We start from the raw sequence: 20,000 nt of genomic DNA on the forward strand, positions 1-20,000 counted from the left end.
TGACCACAGGGTGAGTAAGAAAGAAAAAGAGAAACAGAGCAAATACACAGAGCTAGCCAGAGAGTTAAAAGGGGTGTGGATGATGGAGAAAATCAAAATAATACCTATAATAATAAGAGCACTAGGAACTATTCCGAAAAACTTTGAAAAAAGAATGGGAGAAATTGGAATCAGAGGAATGGCTGCAAAAATACAACGATTACCGATAATGAAAACGGCTGAAATATTAAGGAAAATAATACAAGTATACAATATAATGAAGAAGCGTTACAGGGAATGAAGAACACTGAAGCTGCATATCTTCTACACCCCCATCACGCATCCCCTCCCATTATCTCATCACTATTCCCCCTCTCCCCCAAAAAGTGATACCAAAGAGCCAAGAAGGGTCAAGGAGGATGGAAAGACTGAGGAGAGAGCGCTAACTAGACCTCCGCTGGACAAGCGCGAACAGAACTGGGACCTTGGAGAGGCTTAGTACCACTTAAATTCTAGTATAGACCAATGGCCGCTGCCAGCGAGAAATCAATGGTAAGAGGCTATTGCGATGACGCAAATTTATTTGCAACTGCTATCGAAGGAGGTGGAGGGAGCTGGACGTCTAGAGAGACTTGTTGTCACTCAGCTTCCAGAGAACACCACAGGTTTCCAATCAGATCTTTGATGATTTGTCTGAAAACGGGGCAGGGTAGAGCGGTTGCTCTAGATATATCTTAGGCTTTTGGCAGGGTATGGCATGAAGGTCTTCTCAGGAAAATCAGATCATACAGTATCACTGGAAGAATACTTAACATAATTAAATCCTTCTTAGATAAGAGAAAAATCCAGGTTGTCCTCGACGGTCGTACATCTAAACAATATGATATAAGTGCAGGAGTGCCTCAAGGGTTTATCCTTGGACCTCTATTATTCCTAATATTCATAAATGACGTCCCCAACAAAATTGCCTCTGAGATGGGTATATATGCTGATGACACCACACTCCATAACAGGCCCGACAGGAAAACAAATGAACTAATATCTAAAGAAATGGCAGAAACACTAGAGTACGACCTCCAATCTGTAGTAGAATGGGAACATTCAATGCTGCCCAAGACTAAACTTGTTTCCTTTAATAATTACAAGAAACCTTCTCTACCACCAATAGCAACGGCCAATGATTCTTTATCTGAAAGTACATCTTTTAAACTCCTCGGCCTAACATTCACAGGAAACATGTTGGAATAATTACATTGAGAGTATTGCCAGGACCGCTGCGAAGAAGGTAGATTCTCTCTACCGTGCTAGAAAACTACTAACACCCGAAAGTATCCTGTACCTCTATAAGGCCATAATTCGCTCATGTATGGAGTATTGTTGTTATATTTGGGCTGGTGCATCTGCTACTAGTCTCTCACTCCTAGACAAGGTTGAAAAGAGAGTCGCCAATCTGATAGGTTCTGAATTGTCATCCAAACTTCAGCCTCTGTCCCATCGACGAAATGTTGCATCCCTCTGCCTGTTCTACAAGTACTTTAACGGTGCTTGCTCTGACGAACTGCAAACACTTGTACCCCCTCGACCTAAATCCCTCCGACAAACTCAACAAGCAGCAAAATCCCACCCCTTCACAGTAGAGATCCCTAGATGTAAGAGAGCCTTCTACTCCAGTATTTCTTCCCCAGAACCCTAGACTTCGGAATTCCTTTCCGGGTCCCTGCTTCCCCAACTGACATGCAGAAGTTCAAGTGTAATGTGAACCGACATCTTGCTGCTCAACTCCCTACATAGTAACCCTGTAGCTTATGTCCCTGATTTAATTCAAATGCCTTATATTTTAAATTTGAATGCTTTATTTTTTTAATTTGAATGCCTTATTTTTTTAATTTGAATGCTTTATTTTTTTAATTTGAATGCCTTATTTTTTTAATTCAAATGCCTTATTTTTTTAATTTGAATGCCTTATTTTTTTTAATTTGAATGCCTTATTTTTTTAATTTGAATGCCTTATTTTTTTTTAATTTGAATGCCTTATTTTTTTTTAATTTGAATGTCTTATTTTTTTTAATTTGAATGCCTTATTTTTTTATTTGAATGCCTTATTTTTTTAATTTGAATGCCTTATTTTTTTTAATTTGAATGCCTTATTTTTTTTAATTTGAATGCCTTATTTTTTTAATTTGAATGCCTTATTTTTTTAATTTGAATGCCTTATTTTTTTATTTGAATGCCTTATTTTTTTAATTTGAATGCCTTATTTTTTTTAATTTGAATGCCTTATTTTTTTAATTTGAATGCCTTATTTTTTTAATTTGAATGCCTTATTTTTTTTAATTTGAATGCCTTATTTTTTTAATTTGAATGCCTTATTTTTTTAATTTGAATGCCTTATTTTTTTATTTGAATGCCTTATTTTTTTAATTTGAATGCCTTATTTTTTTTAATTTGAATGCCTTATTTTTTTTTATTTGAATGCCTTATTTTTTTAATTTGAATGCCTTATTTTTTTAATTTGAATGCCTTATTTTTTTTAATTTGAATGCCTTATTTTTTTTAATTTGAATGCCTTATTTTTTTAATTTGAATGCCTTATTTTTTTAATTTGAATGCCTTATTTTTTTATTTGAATGCCTTATTTTTTTAATTTGAATGCCTTATTTTTTTTAATTTGAATGCCTTATTTTTTTAATTTGAATGCCTTATTTTTTTAATTTGAATGCCTTATTTCTTTAGTTTGAATGCCTTATTTTTTTATTTGAATGCCTTATTTTTTTATTTGAATACCTTATTTTTTTAATTTGAATGCCTTATTTTTTTTAATTTGAATGCCTTATTTTTTTAATTTGAATGCCTTATTTTTTTTAATTTGAATGCCTTATTTCTTTAGTTTGAATGCCTTATTTTTTTATTTGAATGCCTTATTTTTTTATTTGAATGCCTTATTTTTTTTAATTTGATCAACAAAATGCTGTACATTTCAAGAGACATTGATTGCGATCCAAGCCGCAGCACAGGAAATAAATACTATAAATAATACAAAAAAAATATATATCGTGCAAAAGTTATAAGAAGTATGTAAAGGAATTCGGTTACTTACGTTGCGAATGCCCTGTTACCTGGATTATTGCTTGGATTGTAATACCAGTAAAGTTGGTTGAGACCACAAGCAAATGACGTCAAAACCAAGAAAAAAATGAATAAAAATTTAGCAATGTCAATAAGCATGCACCCTAAAGATATTTGTAATGGTCCTAAATGTTGGTTGGCTTGAAAGAGAAATATAATCCGGGCAAAACTGAATACGTTCGCGACAGCAAATAATCCTTCCGATATCAAAGTTGGATCGTTGACAGGCCAGTTCTTTCTCGACATGTTATCAGGCCCGTATTTTCCAGTATCCACCTGTATGTATGCGACTATCCTCAGCGAAAAGGTGGCTAGGTAAAGCGACAACATTATAAAGTCTAACCAATTCCACCATTGGCGAACGTAGGCTTTTAATCCTTCTTCCCATAACTGCTTGCATTCTGCCCAAATAAAACCTGCGAAATAAAAAAAAAAAAAAAGAGAGAGAAAAAAAGATAAAAAAATAAATTTTTGAAATACAGGGTGATTGATTTTTTTTTTTTTTTATCGATACTTATCGAAGACATTACAAAACAAAACCTATCTAAGAACACTGCCAGGCACATAAAGTACCTTTCGTGTGAAATTTCATAAAAATTTTTGAGCTGAAAACACTATTAATAATTCCTCCCACTCTTTATCTGTGCCTAAACCTAAGCGTAGATTCCATGAACAAAGTTTCTTTCTTAGAACTGCACACCTGTGGAATTGTTTCCCTGCTTTCCGGCTGACTACAATATGGTTGTCTTCAAGTCCAATGTAAACAAGTTCTTGATGAGCCGTCCCACTTGTTAACAAATTTACCGAATTTCCATTACTAACGATTACTATATTGTCCAATTTCTACTGTACACTCTTTAACCCTTATCATCGAGTGGCCTCTTGGCCTTGATAAGTGGTGATGCTTATGTAAAAAAAAATCGTTCAAGCCGTTTTCGAGTCCATAGAAAATGAATTCACACACATACACAAACACAAAGTTCCTTATATATATATATATATATATGCAAAATGGAACGATAAAATTGTTGCCCTAGAAAAGACGACATGATTCCAGTTCTGTTTCATGAAAATCGGTTTTCTTTTCTTTGTTTCCTTACTATATAAGGCCAGTGTCGCGCAAAATTAGTCATATTGACGTAGAATTTCGAGATAAAAATATCGCTCCCTGAAGACGTGATCAGCCCCTCCTCTCCATCTGCCTGAGTGCCGTTTCCGAAGAGAAATGTCTTAAGAACTAATTAACTCTAGTAGAATAGAATTTCAAGTGTATGTTTTTCTTTCTTGCCTGCGTGAGCTTTGCTATTCATTTTCAGCATACCAGGAATCTTATGTGACCACCTCTCAAGGAACCAGACATCACAAGCCGAAGTTTTCGCAAACGATCAGGGGTTGGGGCCACAGATACTTATCGACGACATTACAAAACAAAACCTATTTAAGAACACTGCCAGGCACATAAAGTATCTTTCGTGTGAAAAATCGGCCTAGCCATTTTCGAGTCCATAAAGAATGAACTCACACGCACAAACATAAAGTCCCTTTTATATATATATATATATATATATATATATATATATATATATATATATATATATATATATATATATATATACAAGGTGGAACGATAAAATCGTCGCCCTAGAAAAGACGAAATGATTCCATTTCTGTTTGAGGAAAACCGTTTTTTTTTTTTTTTTTTTTTTTTCCAGACCATCTAATAGTTGACCAGTTGTGTACAAATCCCAAAAGCGATAGGAGCCTTCTATTATGCCTGAAAGTGACACAATTCAATGAGCAAGGTCGGAGATGCGTCGCTGTACAACTCATGCTCTCTACCGATTTAATTCAAGTTATTACAACAGGACCATTGCCAGCATCCTCAAAATGGATGTGGTCTCAAGTGGGTGCCACATCATGCCACCTCACATCTTTGAAATCGACTTGAAAGTTAACACCAAAGTGTACCTGGATGTGCTGAAGACTTTGGTGATCCCCTGATACAATCAGGTGGCCGCTGGCAGATCCTGGGTATTGCAGCAGAACTCGCCCCCTCCCATCCTTATCACCGTGAACTCGCTGGACTATTTCGTTTGATCATACATCGAGAACATCACCAACATGACCTCCCACAACATCAAAGCCACCGCAGTCCGCCGAGTATTCGCCGAGCTCCTGCTAGCGTTTGTCGAAAAAGGCATGCTCACAGTTCTAGACACGTATCGAGGCGGTGATTGAAGCTGAAGGCGGCTACATTGAATAGATGTTCGCTCTACTACACAATCAAGTTAACTGAATTGATTTTTTTTTAAATAAAAGTTTGAAAATCAAGCTGTAGTGTCGTTTTCTTTAGGGCGACAACTTTATCGTTCCAAGCTGTATAAAGAAAACACTAAAAAAATAACCTACTTTTTCAATAAGCTTATCAAACATTAAGCATTTCTATTCCCATAAAAGTTTCCGGAATAAAGGTTAATAGAGTATATAATCGGTGATTCGGAAAAACGATATTTCTTAATCGCTGATATAAAATAAATAAATAAATAAATGAATGAGCAAACATGTACGGAAAAAGAAAGACGAAAAAAGAAAGGAAAAACGAAAAAAAAAAAGAAAGAATGAAAAAAAGAAAGAAAGAACGAAAAGAAAGAAAGAAAGAAAGAAAAAAGAAAGAAAGAACAAAAAGAAAGAAAGAACGAAAAAAGAATGAAAAAAGAAAGAAAGAAAGAACGAAAAAAAAAGAAAGAAGGAACGAAAAAAGAGAGAAAGAACGAAAAGAAAGAAAAAACGAAAAAAAGAAAGAAAGAACGAAAAAAGAAAAAAGAGCGAAAGAAAGATAGTGAAAGAGAGATATAAGCGCATGCGCACACGTGTACGTGTGTACGCGCGTGCGCATGCGCTTGCTTGCATAACTCTAATCCCTGTAATAGGAAGTAAGATAAAAGGGGAAAATAATTGGTAACTATTGATTAACATAAATATAATCAGATTTCGGATCGATAATCTATTCCGTCAGAAAGCACATAGCTTGAACGATATAAATGGCAGCGCACAATGGAACAAAACAACATGAGGATGTGTAAAAGGAAATTAATACACACACACACATACACATACACATACACACACACACAGCTATGATTCTTATGCACATAACTCTATTTATCTAATCTTCGTTTATCTAATTTATAAAGCTCACTACGTCTGTCTGTCTGTCTGTCTGTCTGTCTGTCTGCCTTCATATTTTCAAACTCTACCTTGTTAGGAATTATTTTATGTCAAGATAGGAATTTTAACTAACATGTTTGGTGCTCTCTGTTGAAGGCAAGAAATGAGACAATCACAAAACAACAAACCCTACCTTTAAAATTTCAAGACACACTTTATTAAGGAAAGGAGGAAGGATGGAAGGAAGGAAGGGGGAAAGGGAAGAGTAGAGAGAAAGAGATGTAATGGAGAAACAGTAGTCTTGGCTTCACTACACATCTACATCATAATTCAGGTCATAAAATTAACAATAAATATTTTTTTAAATCATCTACATCATAATTCAGGTCATAAAATTAACAATAAATATTTTTTTAATCATCTGTAGTGAAGCCAAGACTACTATTTCTCCATTACATGTCTCTTTCTCTCTACTCTTCCCTTTCCCCCTCCTTCCTTTCTCCTTTCCTCAAAATGTGACCAGAGGTTGTAACCAATCAGGACGGAGAACAGTTCTGATTGGTTACAACCTCTGGTCACATTTTGAGGAAAGGAGGAAGGATGGAAGGAAGGAAGGGGGAAAGGGAAGAGTAGAGAGAAAGAGACATGTAATGGAGAAACAGTAGTCTTGGCTTCACTACACATCTACATCATAATTCAGGTCATAAAATTAACAATAAATATTTTTTAATCATCTACATCAAATTTTTTCTGGATATAAAGAATACAATTTAAACTCCTTATGACCTGTTTGGACTAATTTGATCAATCGTAAATAAATAAATATAAAGACTTAATAAAGTAGGAATTCATTCAAACATGCCTTGTACAAGCAATGGACAGTTACAATATTCAAACAAGGGTACATATTTATTTATTATTGCAAAATAGTGCGCCCATATTGCGTCCAACGTGGTGGAGTTGGTAGGTTGCTTCAATGAAGCGGTAGTTTTAGTCCTTTTGCAATCCGCATGCTGTCGTAGTCTGTTGCAGGGAAGGATAAATTTAGTCGAGTTCCATTGGACCTCATTGCCCTAAAAAAATTGGTAACAACACAAACAGGCTGAATACAGATGAAAATTTCGCAATGAAAAGAACGGCCCTTAATGCGGTTGCAGTGTCAGAAAACGCCATTAAAAATGCGTGATAAAAAATTTAATAATTCGATCTCCTATCTTTCGAAGATTATAACTTTTTTTTTCACGGTGGTCACCACTTATCAAGGCCCGGAAGCCACTCAGGGATAAGGGTTATTGCAAGTACATTACGTTAACGAACTCTGCCTGTAAAACTCACGACAAATGTTATTGCTACAAAGGATATTATTGCAAAATAGTGTGTCCATCTTGCGTCCAACTTTGGAGCTGGTAGTTTGCTTCTATGAGCCGTAATTAGTGTCCTTTTGTATTCTGCAATGTTGTCGAAGTCTGTTGCAGGTAAAGGATGAAATTAGCCGTGTTCCATAGTACCTCATGGCACCCAAAAGTTGGTAGCAACGCAAAAAGGCTGCATACCGAAGATGAAAGGTTAAAAGTCCGTAATGTGGTTGAAGACATTCTGTCTTATAGGTGAGCCAACTCGTAGGCTTTTACAAATGTATATACTTTATTCACGGCTGAGTTCTGAAGTGATACTATGAAGGTGACCCATGAGTCACTAAGCGCTGAAAAGGGGGGGGAATAGATAGGAAGTGTCATACTAATGTACAATGAAATAGGAAGAAGCAAACAATGAATCTGTAGGTATTTTTAGATCGAGCCTTTTAGATTTGACAATAACAATACAAGCCTACAGATTTGACAATGACAAAAGAAACCTACAGATTTGACATTAACAATAGAAACCTACAGATTTGACATTGACAATAGAAACCTACAGATTTGACATTGACAATAGAAGCCTACAGATTCGACATTGACAATAGAAACCTACAGATTTGACATTGACAATAGAAGCCTACAGATTTGACATTGACAATAGAAGTTTACAGATTTGACATTGACAATAGAAACCTACAGATTTGACAATGACGATAGAAACCTACAGATTTGACAATGACAATACAAGGGAAATGCAGCTTCCGGATGGCCGGGGGTAGGGGCAACTTCAGATACAGATGCAGAGAAGACAGTTAGTTGACATACAGCTGCCGTTCGCAGCGGATCGGGGCTGATAACGACAACAGTTCGACAGTTTTAGAGTTGACTACGAAACAGGGATAGAGACGAATTGCGACTGACAGACGAACGTAACATTGATAGAACGGGGATAAAACACACACACACACACACACACACACACACTCACAAGTCCAACCGTCAAAAATATGTGAGACATTGGTGTTGTGTTTTTCCTTTCTTTGTTCTACGACTTATTTTACTTCCACTTTGTGACCTGCGTGCATTCTGTCGGCAGCTGCCAGTGTGAACCAAAAGATGATGACACTGCCAATGAGAACAATGAAGAGATGGAGGTAGTAATCCACGGCACAAAACTATGGAGTCGACGGCTTGTCGAAGGGAAAGCCACGTGCTGTCACACTGTTAGCGCCCGAGTCTCCTTATAGAAGACATAATAAAAAATGAGCCCTTCTTCGCTGGTCTTGAAGGGACTAAAGAAACTGAAAAGGAAATTGGCGCCAAAGACACGTGACATGTCTGGTTACATTCGACCAATCAAATCGATTGATACAATGGCAGTTAGGGCCTGTATTATCATTGAATAATTTCTTACAATCACTACCGAAACTAAAAATCGCAGAACGGCGCTCTAGTCCAGCGCGGCCGCAGCCAAGTTGAACTCACTACACGAGTTTGTAGGGTAATTCAAATCCTGTCGTTAGCTGAATACGTGATGCTTCGCCAGGGCTATCAAGGATGTTTTTATCACGACACTATCACTAGATGGGGTGCTTACCACGGCTTAAGAGAGTCCCATCTACCCTCGAGAGAAGGACAGACTATGCCAGTTTCTCAACCTGATATTTTACCTCGTGGTACATACAGCGGCTCACTTTCCCAAATGGTCATCCATCTGGTATTGGCCAGGCTCAACGTTTCTTAACTTCGGTGGTCTGGCGAGAACCGGTGTATCAACGTGATTGTGCCGTATACGTATATAAGAGCGGCGTAGGTGCCTCAAATGATTGAATTTTTGATGGGTCATTAACTGGTTAAAATACGTTTTAAAAATGGTCTAAAGAGGGTAAAAATTGACAAAGAAAATCGGTACATTTCGTACATTCATCTTAATTTATTTTTAATTACGTGTCACGTTGATACAGTGGTAACATCACAAGCTTCGAATGCTATAGTTTTGATTTCGGTTTCGATTCTAGCTGATGGCACCGAAATCTATAATATAAAGCTGAATGTCGGTGTGTGTGTGTGTGTGTGTGTGTGTGTGTGTGTGTGTGTGTGTGTGTGTGTGTGTGTGTCTGGTCACGAATAGGCTCCTATATGGTTGACTATTTTAAAAAAACTGATTACATATAATAATAGTAGATGTATCGAGACACAGGAATGGGTATGTTTGATCTGGCAGAACGGTGATTCATTAAAATTGTGGGGTCTGCGTTCGCGCCTGGTCCATAAAGTATAGAAATAAAAAATTTAAAAATTAAAAAAAAAACGTTTACAAGTGTTTTTGATATAGATGTACATAAGAATAATTTGATAAGTATGTTTTAACTTAAATAGGGATGGTATAATAAAATTGTGGGGCCTGCGTTCGCGCCTGGCCTCCATAGAATGGAAATAGGCACAAACTTTAATAAATACTTTTCATATATATCTGCGTAAGTATACTTTGATAATTATGTTTCAGTTTGAAGAAATATGGTATAATAAAATTATGGGGGTTTCGTTCGCACCTGACCTCCATAGAATGGAAATATGTCACAAACTTTAACAAGGTTTTTTAATATAGATCCACACAATATTGTGATAAGTGTTTCAGTGTGAACAGGTATGGTATAATAAATTATGGGGTTTATCTATTTTATTTTTACTTTCATCATATTTTGCTTTGGTTTTGATACCCCCAAATTCGAAGCTATCTCTTTACAGCCCTTCCTTTTCATAACCTATCATACTTTCATAAATCAGAGTCCATTTTCTGTAGGCTGTTTTTGAACCCAGTCAACGACGTGTACTTTTGCTAGTATATATATATATATATATATATATATATATATATATATATATATATATATAAACCGATATATATATATATATTGAATAAAATATTATTTTATTAATATTATTGGAATCCCCCCCCCCCTTTTCCTTGTACCTATTTGTGAATTATTCCATGGATTTCGGCCTTTTGGATTATTTTGGACCATCTTCCAATTACGTGATTTCCTTGGATTTTACTTGTGCGAATGGAAATTTAATAAAATTTCTTGGATTTACATTTTTGTATTTTACCGTCATTGGATAATTTACTTTTCACCTGACTATCCATTCACGTGAAATCACTTTTTTCATCACCATATTCCCTCTGCTTCCATTTTTGTTATCAAGTAAGACCTTTGACTTATTTGCAGTTTCATCAAATACTTTTGCATGCAAAATCCGATCCCGCATTTTGCTAATTCATACCTTCTGATGAGAAGGAAAGTATTTCTTCGAAACTCCGCGGATTAAGGACTATCCACTTATTAAGTGTTTCCTTTTCAGATTAAACATGTTTTTAACTCTTTTTCAAAGTGTTTTTAACATGTTTTATTAACTATTTGCTCTTATATATATATATATATATATATATATATATATATATATATATATATATATATATATATATATATATATATATATACAATGAAAATTACAATTGAATTTACCAAAATGATCCCAGATGGTAAAATTAAAGTAAATTATAAATATTAAAGAATTAATATTTATAAAATTATCTCAACCAGATATATTACCGTCACTGGATTTTTTATCTTCCACCAGACTATCCATTCGTGTGTAATCACCTTTTTCTTTACCATATTCCCTCTGCTTCACTTTTTTGTTTTCAAGTAAGATCTTTGACTTATTTGTTGTTTCATCAAATACTTCTGCATGCAAAATCCGATAAAGCATTTTGCTAATTCCTACCCTCTGATGAGAAGGAAAGTATTCCTTCGAAACTCCTTTTTTTCTCTCTTCTCAATCACTCTCTCTCCATTGTAATCTTTTAACTTTATTTAAATTGCCCCTCCCTCTTTACATTTTATAATTAAAGTTCTGTGTTTTAAGTTTTTTAACTCCAACTTTTAAAGAGTTCCTACCTAAAATAAAAATCCATTATTCATTGAACTTTTGAATAGTCAAGTCGCTGCCTGATGATATCTGTTGTTTGATTGAAACAAGTGGCTATTTGTAGCAGCGGGATGTGAGCATGTTTATATAACAATAAACAAGTATATATATATATATATATATATATATATATATATATATATATATATATATATATATATATATATACGAAATCAGAACAAATTAAAATATCATATTTAAGCGTATTTTTACGACAGGGCAAAGCCGGGCGCCTCATGAATTAAAACGATGTCTTTTTATTTTTCTTTCTCTTTTTCTTTTTCTTTTTCGTTTTCTTTTTTCTTTTCGTTGTCCTTTCCTTTCCGTTCTATCTCTTTCTACTTTCTTTTCTATTTTTTCTCAATTTTTCGTATTATCCTTTTTGTATATACGTTGAAGGTATGCTCCAAGCTTTTTTTTCTTCTCGAACTGTAGATACTTTTATAAAACAAGAGTGTTTTCGAAAAGAAATGTCTTATTTCAGAGCTCAAGTCAGCCACGATATTTTATCTTTGTACGTTTAACTTTTGCTCAAGTGATTATGTAAAAATAATTTCAGAAAATCAACAAAGGGTTAATTCGCTTTCGAAATAAATTTTTATATTAAAAGAATAACTGAACCATGATACTTGACTTTTGCATTTCAAACAATTACAGTGGGGGAGTCAAAAGAGTTTGAAGACCTATTTTTCTCAATTTTTTTTATTAATTTTGCTTTATTTTTCATTTTGGACTCTTCCATCATTTGCTGATTGACATTTTGGTTCGTTCCATTACTACATTTTACGATAAAAGCCAGAATTTAATAATAGTTCAACATTTTCTACTTTTCAGGTGAGCCAAAAGTTTATGCAGGTAATCTTAATTTATTGATAATGGCTAAAGAAAAGATGTTGACAGATAGGGAAAAGGGTGAAATTGTTATATTTCTTGCTGCAAAGAAGTTTACATTGGAAATTTCGAGAATTTTTAAACGAGATCATCGAACTGTGAAACGTTTCGTCATTGACGGCAAAGATGGAAGAAAAAAGCATAAAAGTGGCAGACCAAAAGTGACTTCACCAAGAGATATTAGAAAAATCAAGAGGAGTTTGCTAGCAAACCCACACAACACAAGCAAAGCTATTTTCGACCATGCAGGAGTGTCTGGCATCTCTAAAAGGACCCGAAATCGGATTTTGAAACAGATAGCCAACCAGAGAACACAGACAATGTTCTCCTTTGAATAATATAAACTGTCAGAAGTGACTAGCATGGGCCACTAAATATTTGAAAACCAATTTTCAAGATGTTCTCTGGACTGACGAGACCAGAGCAACCCTCGACGGCCCCGACGGTTGGGCCAAGGGATGGCTTCTTAAAGGCAATAGCCTACGCTTGCGATTCAGACGTCAACAGGGAGGAGGAGGAGTGATGATTTGGGCTGGTATTATTGGAAGTGAGATTGTTGGTCCTTTTCTTGTCCCTGACTGTGTCAAAATGAATTCTGTGAACTACTGCAAGTTTTTGGAAGCAAATTTATTGCCTTGGTTGAATTCACAAAATGATGCTCTCAACCAGAATCCAACAAGACAATGCCCCAAGCCATGCTTCTCGGTTCACAAAAGCTTGGCTTTCAGACAAGCAGATATCTGGTGAACATCTGATGGACTGACCACCTCAGAGCCCGGATTTGAATCCGATAGAGAACCTCTGGTCGATTCTGAAGAGGAAGGTTTACGAAAACGGGCATCAATTCCATAGTAAAAAAGACATTTGGGAGAGAATCAAGAAGGTATCTTCTGAAATCACACCTCAGCAAGTGCATACATTAACATCCTCTGTTGATAGGAGGCTGATTGATTTGATTAAAAATGGAGGAAAGCGAATAAAGGGTTAAATAGTTTCATAAATTCGTATTGTTCTGTTAATTGTTATTTGAGTAATAACTGTTGTTTTCTTGTAATATGTTATCAATATATGGTACTATAATCATGATGACACAATTTTTCGAATTATATCATGTTTAAAAATGGTATTTATTGCGGATAAATGAGTGCTTGCAAACTCTTTTGGCCCATATTCCTTCCTGAAATCATTTAAAGATCACCCCCCCCCCCAGAATATGATTGTTTGGTTTCCGTTTCTATGAATTTACTTCATATATTTGCATATCAAACAGTGAGTAACATAGTTATTATATTGGAAAATATTGAAACATAATTTTATCAATTTATACAATTTGCAAACACTTTTGAACCCCACTGTAGTGTAGCTATTTCTACATATAAATGTATAAACTCAACAGTACATTCTCTACAGTGCAATGAAGACAACAATGTATTGTGGACTAAGTCACTGCTGAAAGCATGTGAAGATTCTTTCGTTACACTGCGAGGGGGTCTCTGCCTTTGTAGAACAAAAATATCACTACTAAACTTACTATCCCCAGATGCAATCATTTGTTACGACATCGATACTAATTATTAAAATCGATGATGATTGGGAATTCTTTTGAGTTATTTGCTACTAACTATCAATGATATATTTACTTGGCCTTCGGGTCAAGATCAAAGTGTAGTATCTGTTCCGGCAGATGCTGCACTTGGGATGATTTGTGCCAGTCAGTGGAGGGGAGGCCCTCTATACTGGGACAATTATTATTTTTGGTAACCAGAGTGCCCCCTTTTTTCCTACTTTTAGGGGAGCTGGTTTTAACCTCACATTAAAAACGGCCTTGTGCCTAATTTGCTCAGTGGGGGGCAAATAAATACCATCTGTTCCGGCAGATGCTGCAAGCTATGACTAGCTATGACTAGCAAAGACCAGATGTGGGGGCAACCCCACATGCCTGACCATTAACCAGCTCCCATTTCCCACCTCTCGGGAGCTGGTCCCCTTTTTCCCTTCCCCCTCCCTTCACTCCTCACATTAAAAATCGGCCTTGTGCCTAATTTGCTCGGTGGGGGAGCAAATAAATACCATCTGTTCCGGCAGATACTGCACTTAAGATAATTTGTACCAGTCAATGGAGGGGAAACCCTCTATACTGGGAACCGCCTGGGTAATACCTAGGAGGTCCACCCTCCCAGGCCTTGCCACCGGGCTTTCCGGTGGGGCAAGTTTATTGCTTGCTGCCTGAGGCGCCCCGACCGGGGAATGCCGACGGGGTTACTCAGGCAATTTTTAAAATTGCAGGAGTGCCCCTCCTTTAGGGGAGCCTGCGGGTATCCCACTTTCCGGCCTTGTGCCACATAATGCTGATGTGGGCAGCATTTAAATAAAAACCTTCTATACTGGGACAATTATTATTTTTGGTAACCAGAGTGACCCCTTTTAGGGGAGCTGGTTTTTACCTCACATTAAAAACGGCCTTGTGCCTAATTTGCTCAGTGGGGGAGCAAATAAATACCATCTGTTCCGACAGATGCTGCAAGCTCTGACTAGCTATGACTAGCAAAGACCAGATGTGGGGGCAACCCCACAGGCCTGACCATTAACCAGCTCCCATTTCCCACCTCTCGGGAGCTGGTCCCCTTTTTTCCTTTCCCCCTCCCTTCACTCCTCACATTAAAAATCGGCCTTGTGCCTAATTTGCTCGGTGGGGGAGCAAATAAATACCATCTGTTCCGACAGATGCTGCACTTAAGATAATTTGTACCAGTCAATGGAGGGGAAACCCTCTATACTGGGACAATTATTATTTTTGGTAACCAGAGTGCCCCCTTTTTGCCTACTTTTAGGGGAGCTGGTTTTTACCTCACATTAAAAACGGCCTTGTGCCTAATTTGCTCAGTGGGGGAGCAAATAAATACCATCTGTTCCGACAGATGCTACAAGCTATGACTAGCTATGACTAGCAAAGACCAGATGTGGGGGCAACCCCACATGCCTGACCTTTAACCAGCTCCCATTTCCCACCTCTCGGGAGCCGGTTCCCCTTTTTTCCTTCCCCCTCCCTTCACTCCTCACATTAAAAATTGGCCTTGTGCCTAATTTGCTCGGTGGGGGAGCAAATAAATACCATCTGTTCCGACAGATGCTGCAAGCAAAGACTAGCTATGACTAGCAAAGACCATATGTGGGGGTAGCCCCACATATCTGAACTTGGTCAATGTAGGGATCACCCTACAGACCACAGTTATTATCCAGCTCCCATTTCCCACCTCTCGGGACCTGGACCCCCCTTTCCCTCCCCCCTCCCTCTCTCTCCACATTAAAAAACGGCCTTGTGCCTAATTTGCTCAGTGGGGAAGCAAATAAATACATCTGTTCCGGCAGATACTGCAAGCAAAGACCATATGTGGGGGAAACCCACCATATAAGACCTTGGTCAATGTAGGGGCAACCCTTCATACCAATTGTCACTATCCAGCTCCCCTACTCCCCGGAGAGTTGGTCCCCATTTCCCCTTCACTCCTCACTTTAAAAATCGGCCTTGTGCCTAATTTGCTCAGTGGGGGAGCAAATAAATACCTCAAAGTGTAGTATCTGTTCTTCAATTTGATGAAAACAATGCAACACATCGGGACAAGATCAAAGTGTAGTATCTGTTCTTCAGATGCTGCACTTCAATTCCTTACTCTCTGTCAGTGGAGGAGACATCCTTCACGACTGAGACAATTTTTACTTTTGTTCCTTTTCTCCACGTTAAAAAACGACCCTGGGGTCTAACTCTGTCCCGCGGGGAGGCATTGTAAATAGGAACTATCAATGATATATCTTTACTGAAGCTTATATTAATTATTGGTAAATAGTACTACTCACGGATATTGCACACGTAGAAGACTGTATATACACGTATTCGTATATTGATATGGGAACTCGTAACTTGGATTTTCGCTCGTATGTAGGAGACGGTTTTTTGCTCTGAAGCTATCTCATATTTCAGATTTCTCATAACTTAGATTTTCGCTCGTATGTAGGGCAAAGCTGTTGCTCTGAAGATATGTTACGTAATTCACTGGAGTAGATTCACACAGGTATTATTTGGAGCTATTTTCTTTATTTTTTATGTTCATGTAATATAATGTCGTGCATCATTAATCATTAAGATTCAGACCGTACTTAGTGATTATGGTTTATACAATATTGTATCAAGATTGCGGTTAGCGATTTTTAAATTTTTTGTTAGCGCGTTTGTAGCAGACACAAATGGACCCCTTTTCTTCTCGCGCATTCGCTTCCTCTGAGTGAGTGATGAGGCGCTAGACTGTCCAATCTGAGGACTTGCGCACGAATACAAATTGACCCCTAGGGACCAGACAGCTTCCGGTCCCAGAAGAAAACTCTCTCTTACGCTACCAGCCTTCGTCGGTGCTAGACGCCTGTTCTCTTCGCTGCTCCTACTAAAGGTATTGACGACAGCCGCGGGTTGTAACTACCTCGTAAGGCAGTGGAGACCCGACTCTACTTTCTTCCTTCAGTACGCTTTGCAAATAAACCTTTCCCTTGTTAAGTTGAAGAAGTTGTTTGTCATTGTTCATAGAATTGCGTTATTTTATTTTATTAGGGAAATTCCCTAAACGTTCACTCTAGTGGAAATATAACCATTGGTTTCAGGGAGTTAATATTTGTAGTGTATGTTTTCTGTTACTAGATAATTGTTTTTTGTTTGTTTGTTTATTTTTTTTTTTACGTTAAGGTTGTACTAGATGTACTCCCATTTTTTGTAGTGTTAGAGTTACAGGGTGGGCCACGAGCAGCACGTAAACATCTAAGCTGAATTTTAGATCGATATTTATGTTTTTTTTTGTTTTTTGTTTTTTTTATTACATTTTCACCCCAAACAAGGCACATTGCCACTTTGGTGTAGGGGGCTACTATCAGTTGGCCTTCGGGACAAGATCAAAGTGTAATATCTGTTCTTCAGATGCTGCACTTCGTTTTCTTGTTCTCTTTCGGTGGAGGAGAGATCCTTCACGACTGAGACAATTTTTATTTTTGTACCTTTTCTCCACGTTAAAAAACGACCCTGGTGTCTAACTCTGTCCCGTGGGGAGGCATAGTAAATAGGTACTATCAGTTGGCCTTCGGGACAAGATCAAAGTGTAGTATCTGTTCTTCAGATGCTGCACTTCTATTTCTTGTTCTCTTTCGGTGGAGGAGAAATCCTTCACGACTGAGACAATTTTTATTTTTGTACCTTTTCTCCACGTTAAAAAACGACCCTGGTGTCTAACTCTGTCCCGTGGGGAGGCATAGTAAATAGGTACTATCAGGGGAAACATCTACTGGGGTACTATGTAGGGATTAGGGCAGCGAGATGTTGGTTCACGTTGCACTTGAACTTATGCATGTCAGTACAGTTGGGGAAGAAGTGACCTGGAATGGAATTCCAAAGTCTAGCAGTTCTGGGGAAGAAACTACTGGAGTAGAAAGATCTTTTACATCTAGGGATCTCTACAGTGTGGGGGTGGGATTTTGCAGCTTGTCGGGTCTGTCGAGGGTGTTCACGTCGTGGGGGTACAAGTGCTTGCAGTTCTTCAGAGCATTCACCATTATAATACTTGTAGAACAGGCAGAGGGATGCAACGTTTCGACGATGGGACAGAGGCTGAAGTTTAGATGCCAGTTTAGGGCCTATCAGATTTGCGACTCTCTTTTGAACCTTGTCAAGGAGCGAGAGACTAGTAGCCGATGCACCGGCCCAAATATGACAGCAATACTCCATACATGGGCGAATAGTGGCCTTATAGAGGTACAGGATACTTTCGGGTGTTAGAAGTTTTCTAGCACGGTAGAGAGTGAAAGTGTTACGGGTGAATATTGTTAACGACGTTTGGGAGAGGGACTTTCATGGGTATGACATACATATTAATTCTATAGTGGATGGACTGATTGAATATTTAAGATATATAGAGAAATTTGTAAGTGTTGGATGTGGTTAAATGGAATTTTTTTATGTGCGTGTTTTTGAGAATTTTTTTTTTTTTTTACATGGAAGTCACCACTTATCAAGGCCTGGAGGCCACTCGGGGATAAGGGTTATTGCGTGTACAGTAATCAATGGGACAATATCGTAGTAATCGTTACTAATGGAGGTCTAATAACGTGCCTTACTTAAGGGGGGCGGTTTGTCAGGAATTTGTTTATGTTGGACTTGAAGACATCTAAGTTGTAGTCAGGTTGGAAACAGGCAAACGGAAGAGAGTTTCACAGAACAAGAAGCTTTTTTCATGGAATCTACTTTTTGATTTAGGCACAGATAAAGAGTGGGGAAAATGACTGACAGTGGTTTCAGCTAGAAGGGTATTTTTCGTGAAAGATTGGCGAGGGGGGACCAGAGATTGGAGCTCAGACGAGCACCTCCCATGGAAGTAACGATAGAACAACAACAGACTCGCAACGTCCCTTCTGTGAGAGAGAGGTTGCAGGGAAGAGAATGTGTTGTGTTGAATTTAGTGAATGTTGGATTTGAAGAGATTTAGATGGGCAGGTGTTTATCTGTCGGATATTACATGTGGATAGTGTTGGGATCGAATTTAATTGGGATTATGAGGGGACAATTTGTAAGTGAGAAAATAGGTGATTTTAAATGCCTACAATCTATTGAGGTTTCCTGTTTTTTATTTAAGAGTTTATCCCTATCTTTAAATTTTGTAATAAAAAGCAAGGTGAATTAAGTGACTAGCAGTCAATGGTTTCACCTTGCCTTCTTTGCTTGAATGAAAAACTTTTTATCACAAAATTTATTTGGATTTGAGACCAAAACAACAAATGTTAAGGGGTCAAAATTGGGGTCAAAGTTTTTTTAAAAAAATTGACCTCTCAGCCAATTTTTAGTCTAAACATTTGAAATTTTACATAAAGTGTATTCAGATAGAGCAAGCTTTTTAATCGGTTTTTGACCGAAAATTTACTGCCAAGTGGCCAAAGTTCAAAATATTTTACCTTTGCGGTCTCTGGCAAACTATGCAGCAAACTTTGGTTCTAAACATTTGAAATTTTACATAAAGGTATTCAGGTGAAAATTTGGCTGCTAAAGTTGAGAGCGTTGAGCTTTGCAGACTTTACCAAACTCCTCCGCTAATTTAGAGTCTAAACACTTGAAATTTTAGATGTAGGTTACCTGGACATGAGTTAATCTTTATATATACGAAACGACTATGGATCGGCGCCGTATTAATCCCCTGGCGTATCATTTTCCTCCAGGCAGTTCTGTCAGCTGGAGGACAGAAATACAACTGCCTGGAGGAAAATGATACGCCAGGGGATTATCATCAGCGAGAAGACCCTCCATGTTGAAAATGCTGCAAAGAGAGCTAGGAGAAGAGCGAGTGTACAGGCGGAACAGCCGGACGAAGCGGCAAATTGCATAACAACCTTCGTATGTCAAGGCTGTGGCAGACTATGCAAATCAAGAATTGGTCTCTACAGTCACACAAAAGGATGCAT

At 37.4% G+C, this 20,000-nt stretch overlaps 1 protein-coding gene across 1 annotated transcript in view; it reads right to left on the reverse strand.

The window, feature by feature from the left end:
* The window catches only part of LOC145269111 (transient-receptor-potential-like protein), a 161,463-nt gene that overhangs the window by 21,085 nt on the left and 120,378 nt on the right, over positions 1-20,000 (reverse strand). Inside the window, exon 5 of the mRNA XM_080124703.1 lies at positions 3,077-3,521. Within this exon, the coding sequence (XP_079980829.1) occupies positions 3,077-3,521 (445 nt within the window). The remainder of the gene's footprint in view (positions 1-3,076; positions 3,522-20,000) is intronic.

This window comes from Euprymna scolopes, chromosome 45 (assembly GCF_053919585.1).
Source record: "Euprymna scolopes isolate OS-2025 chromosome 45, ASM5391958v1, whole genome shotgun sequence".
NCBI classification, from domain to species: domain Eukaryota; kingdom Metazoa; phylum Mollusca; class Cephalopoda; order Sepiida; family Sepiolidae; genus Euprymna; species Euprymna scolopes.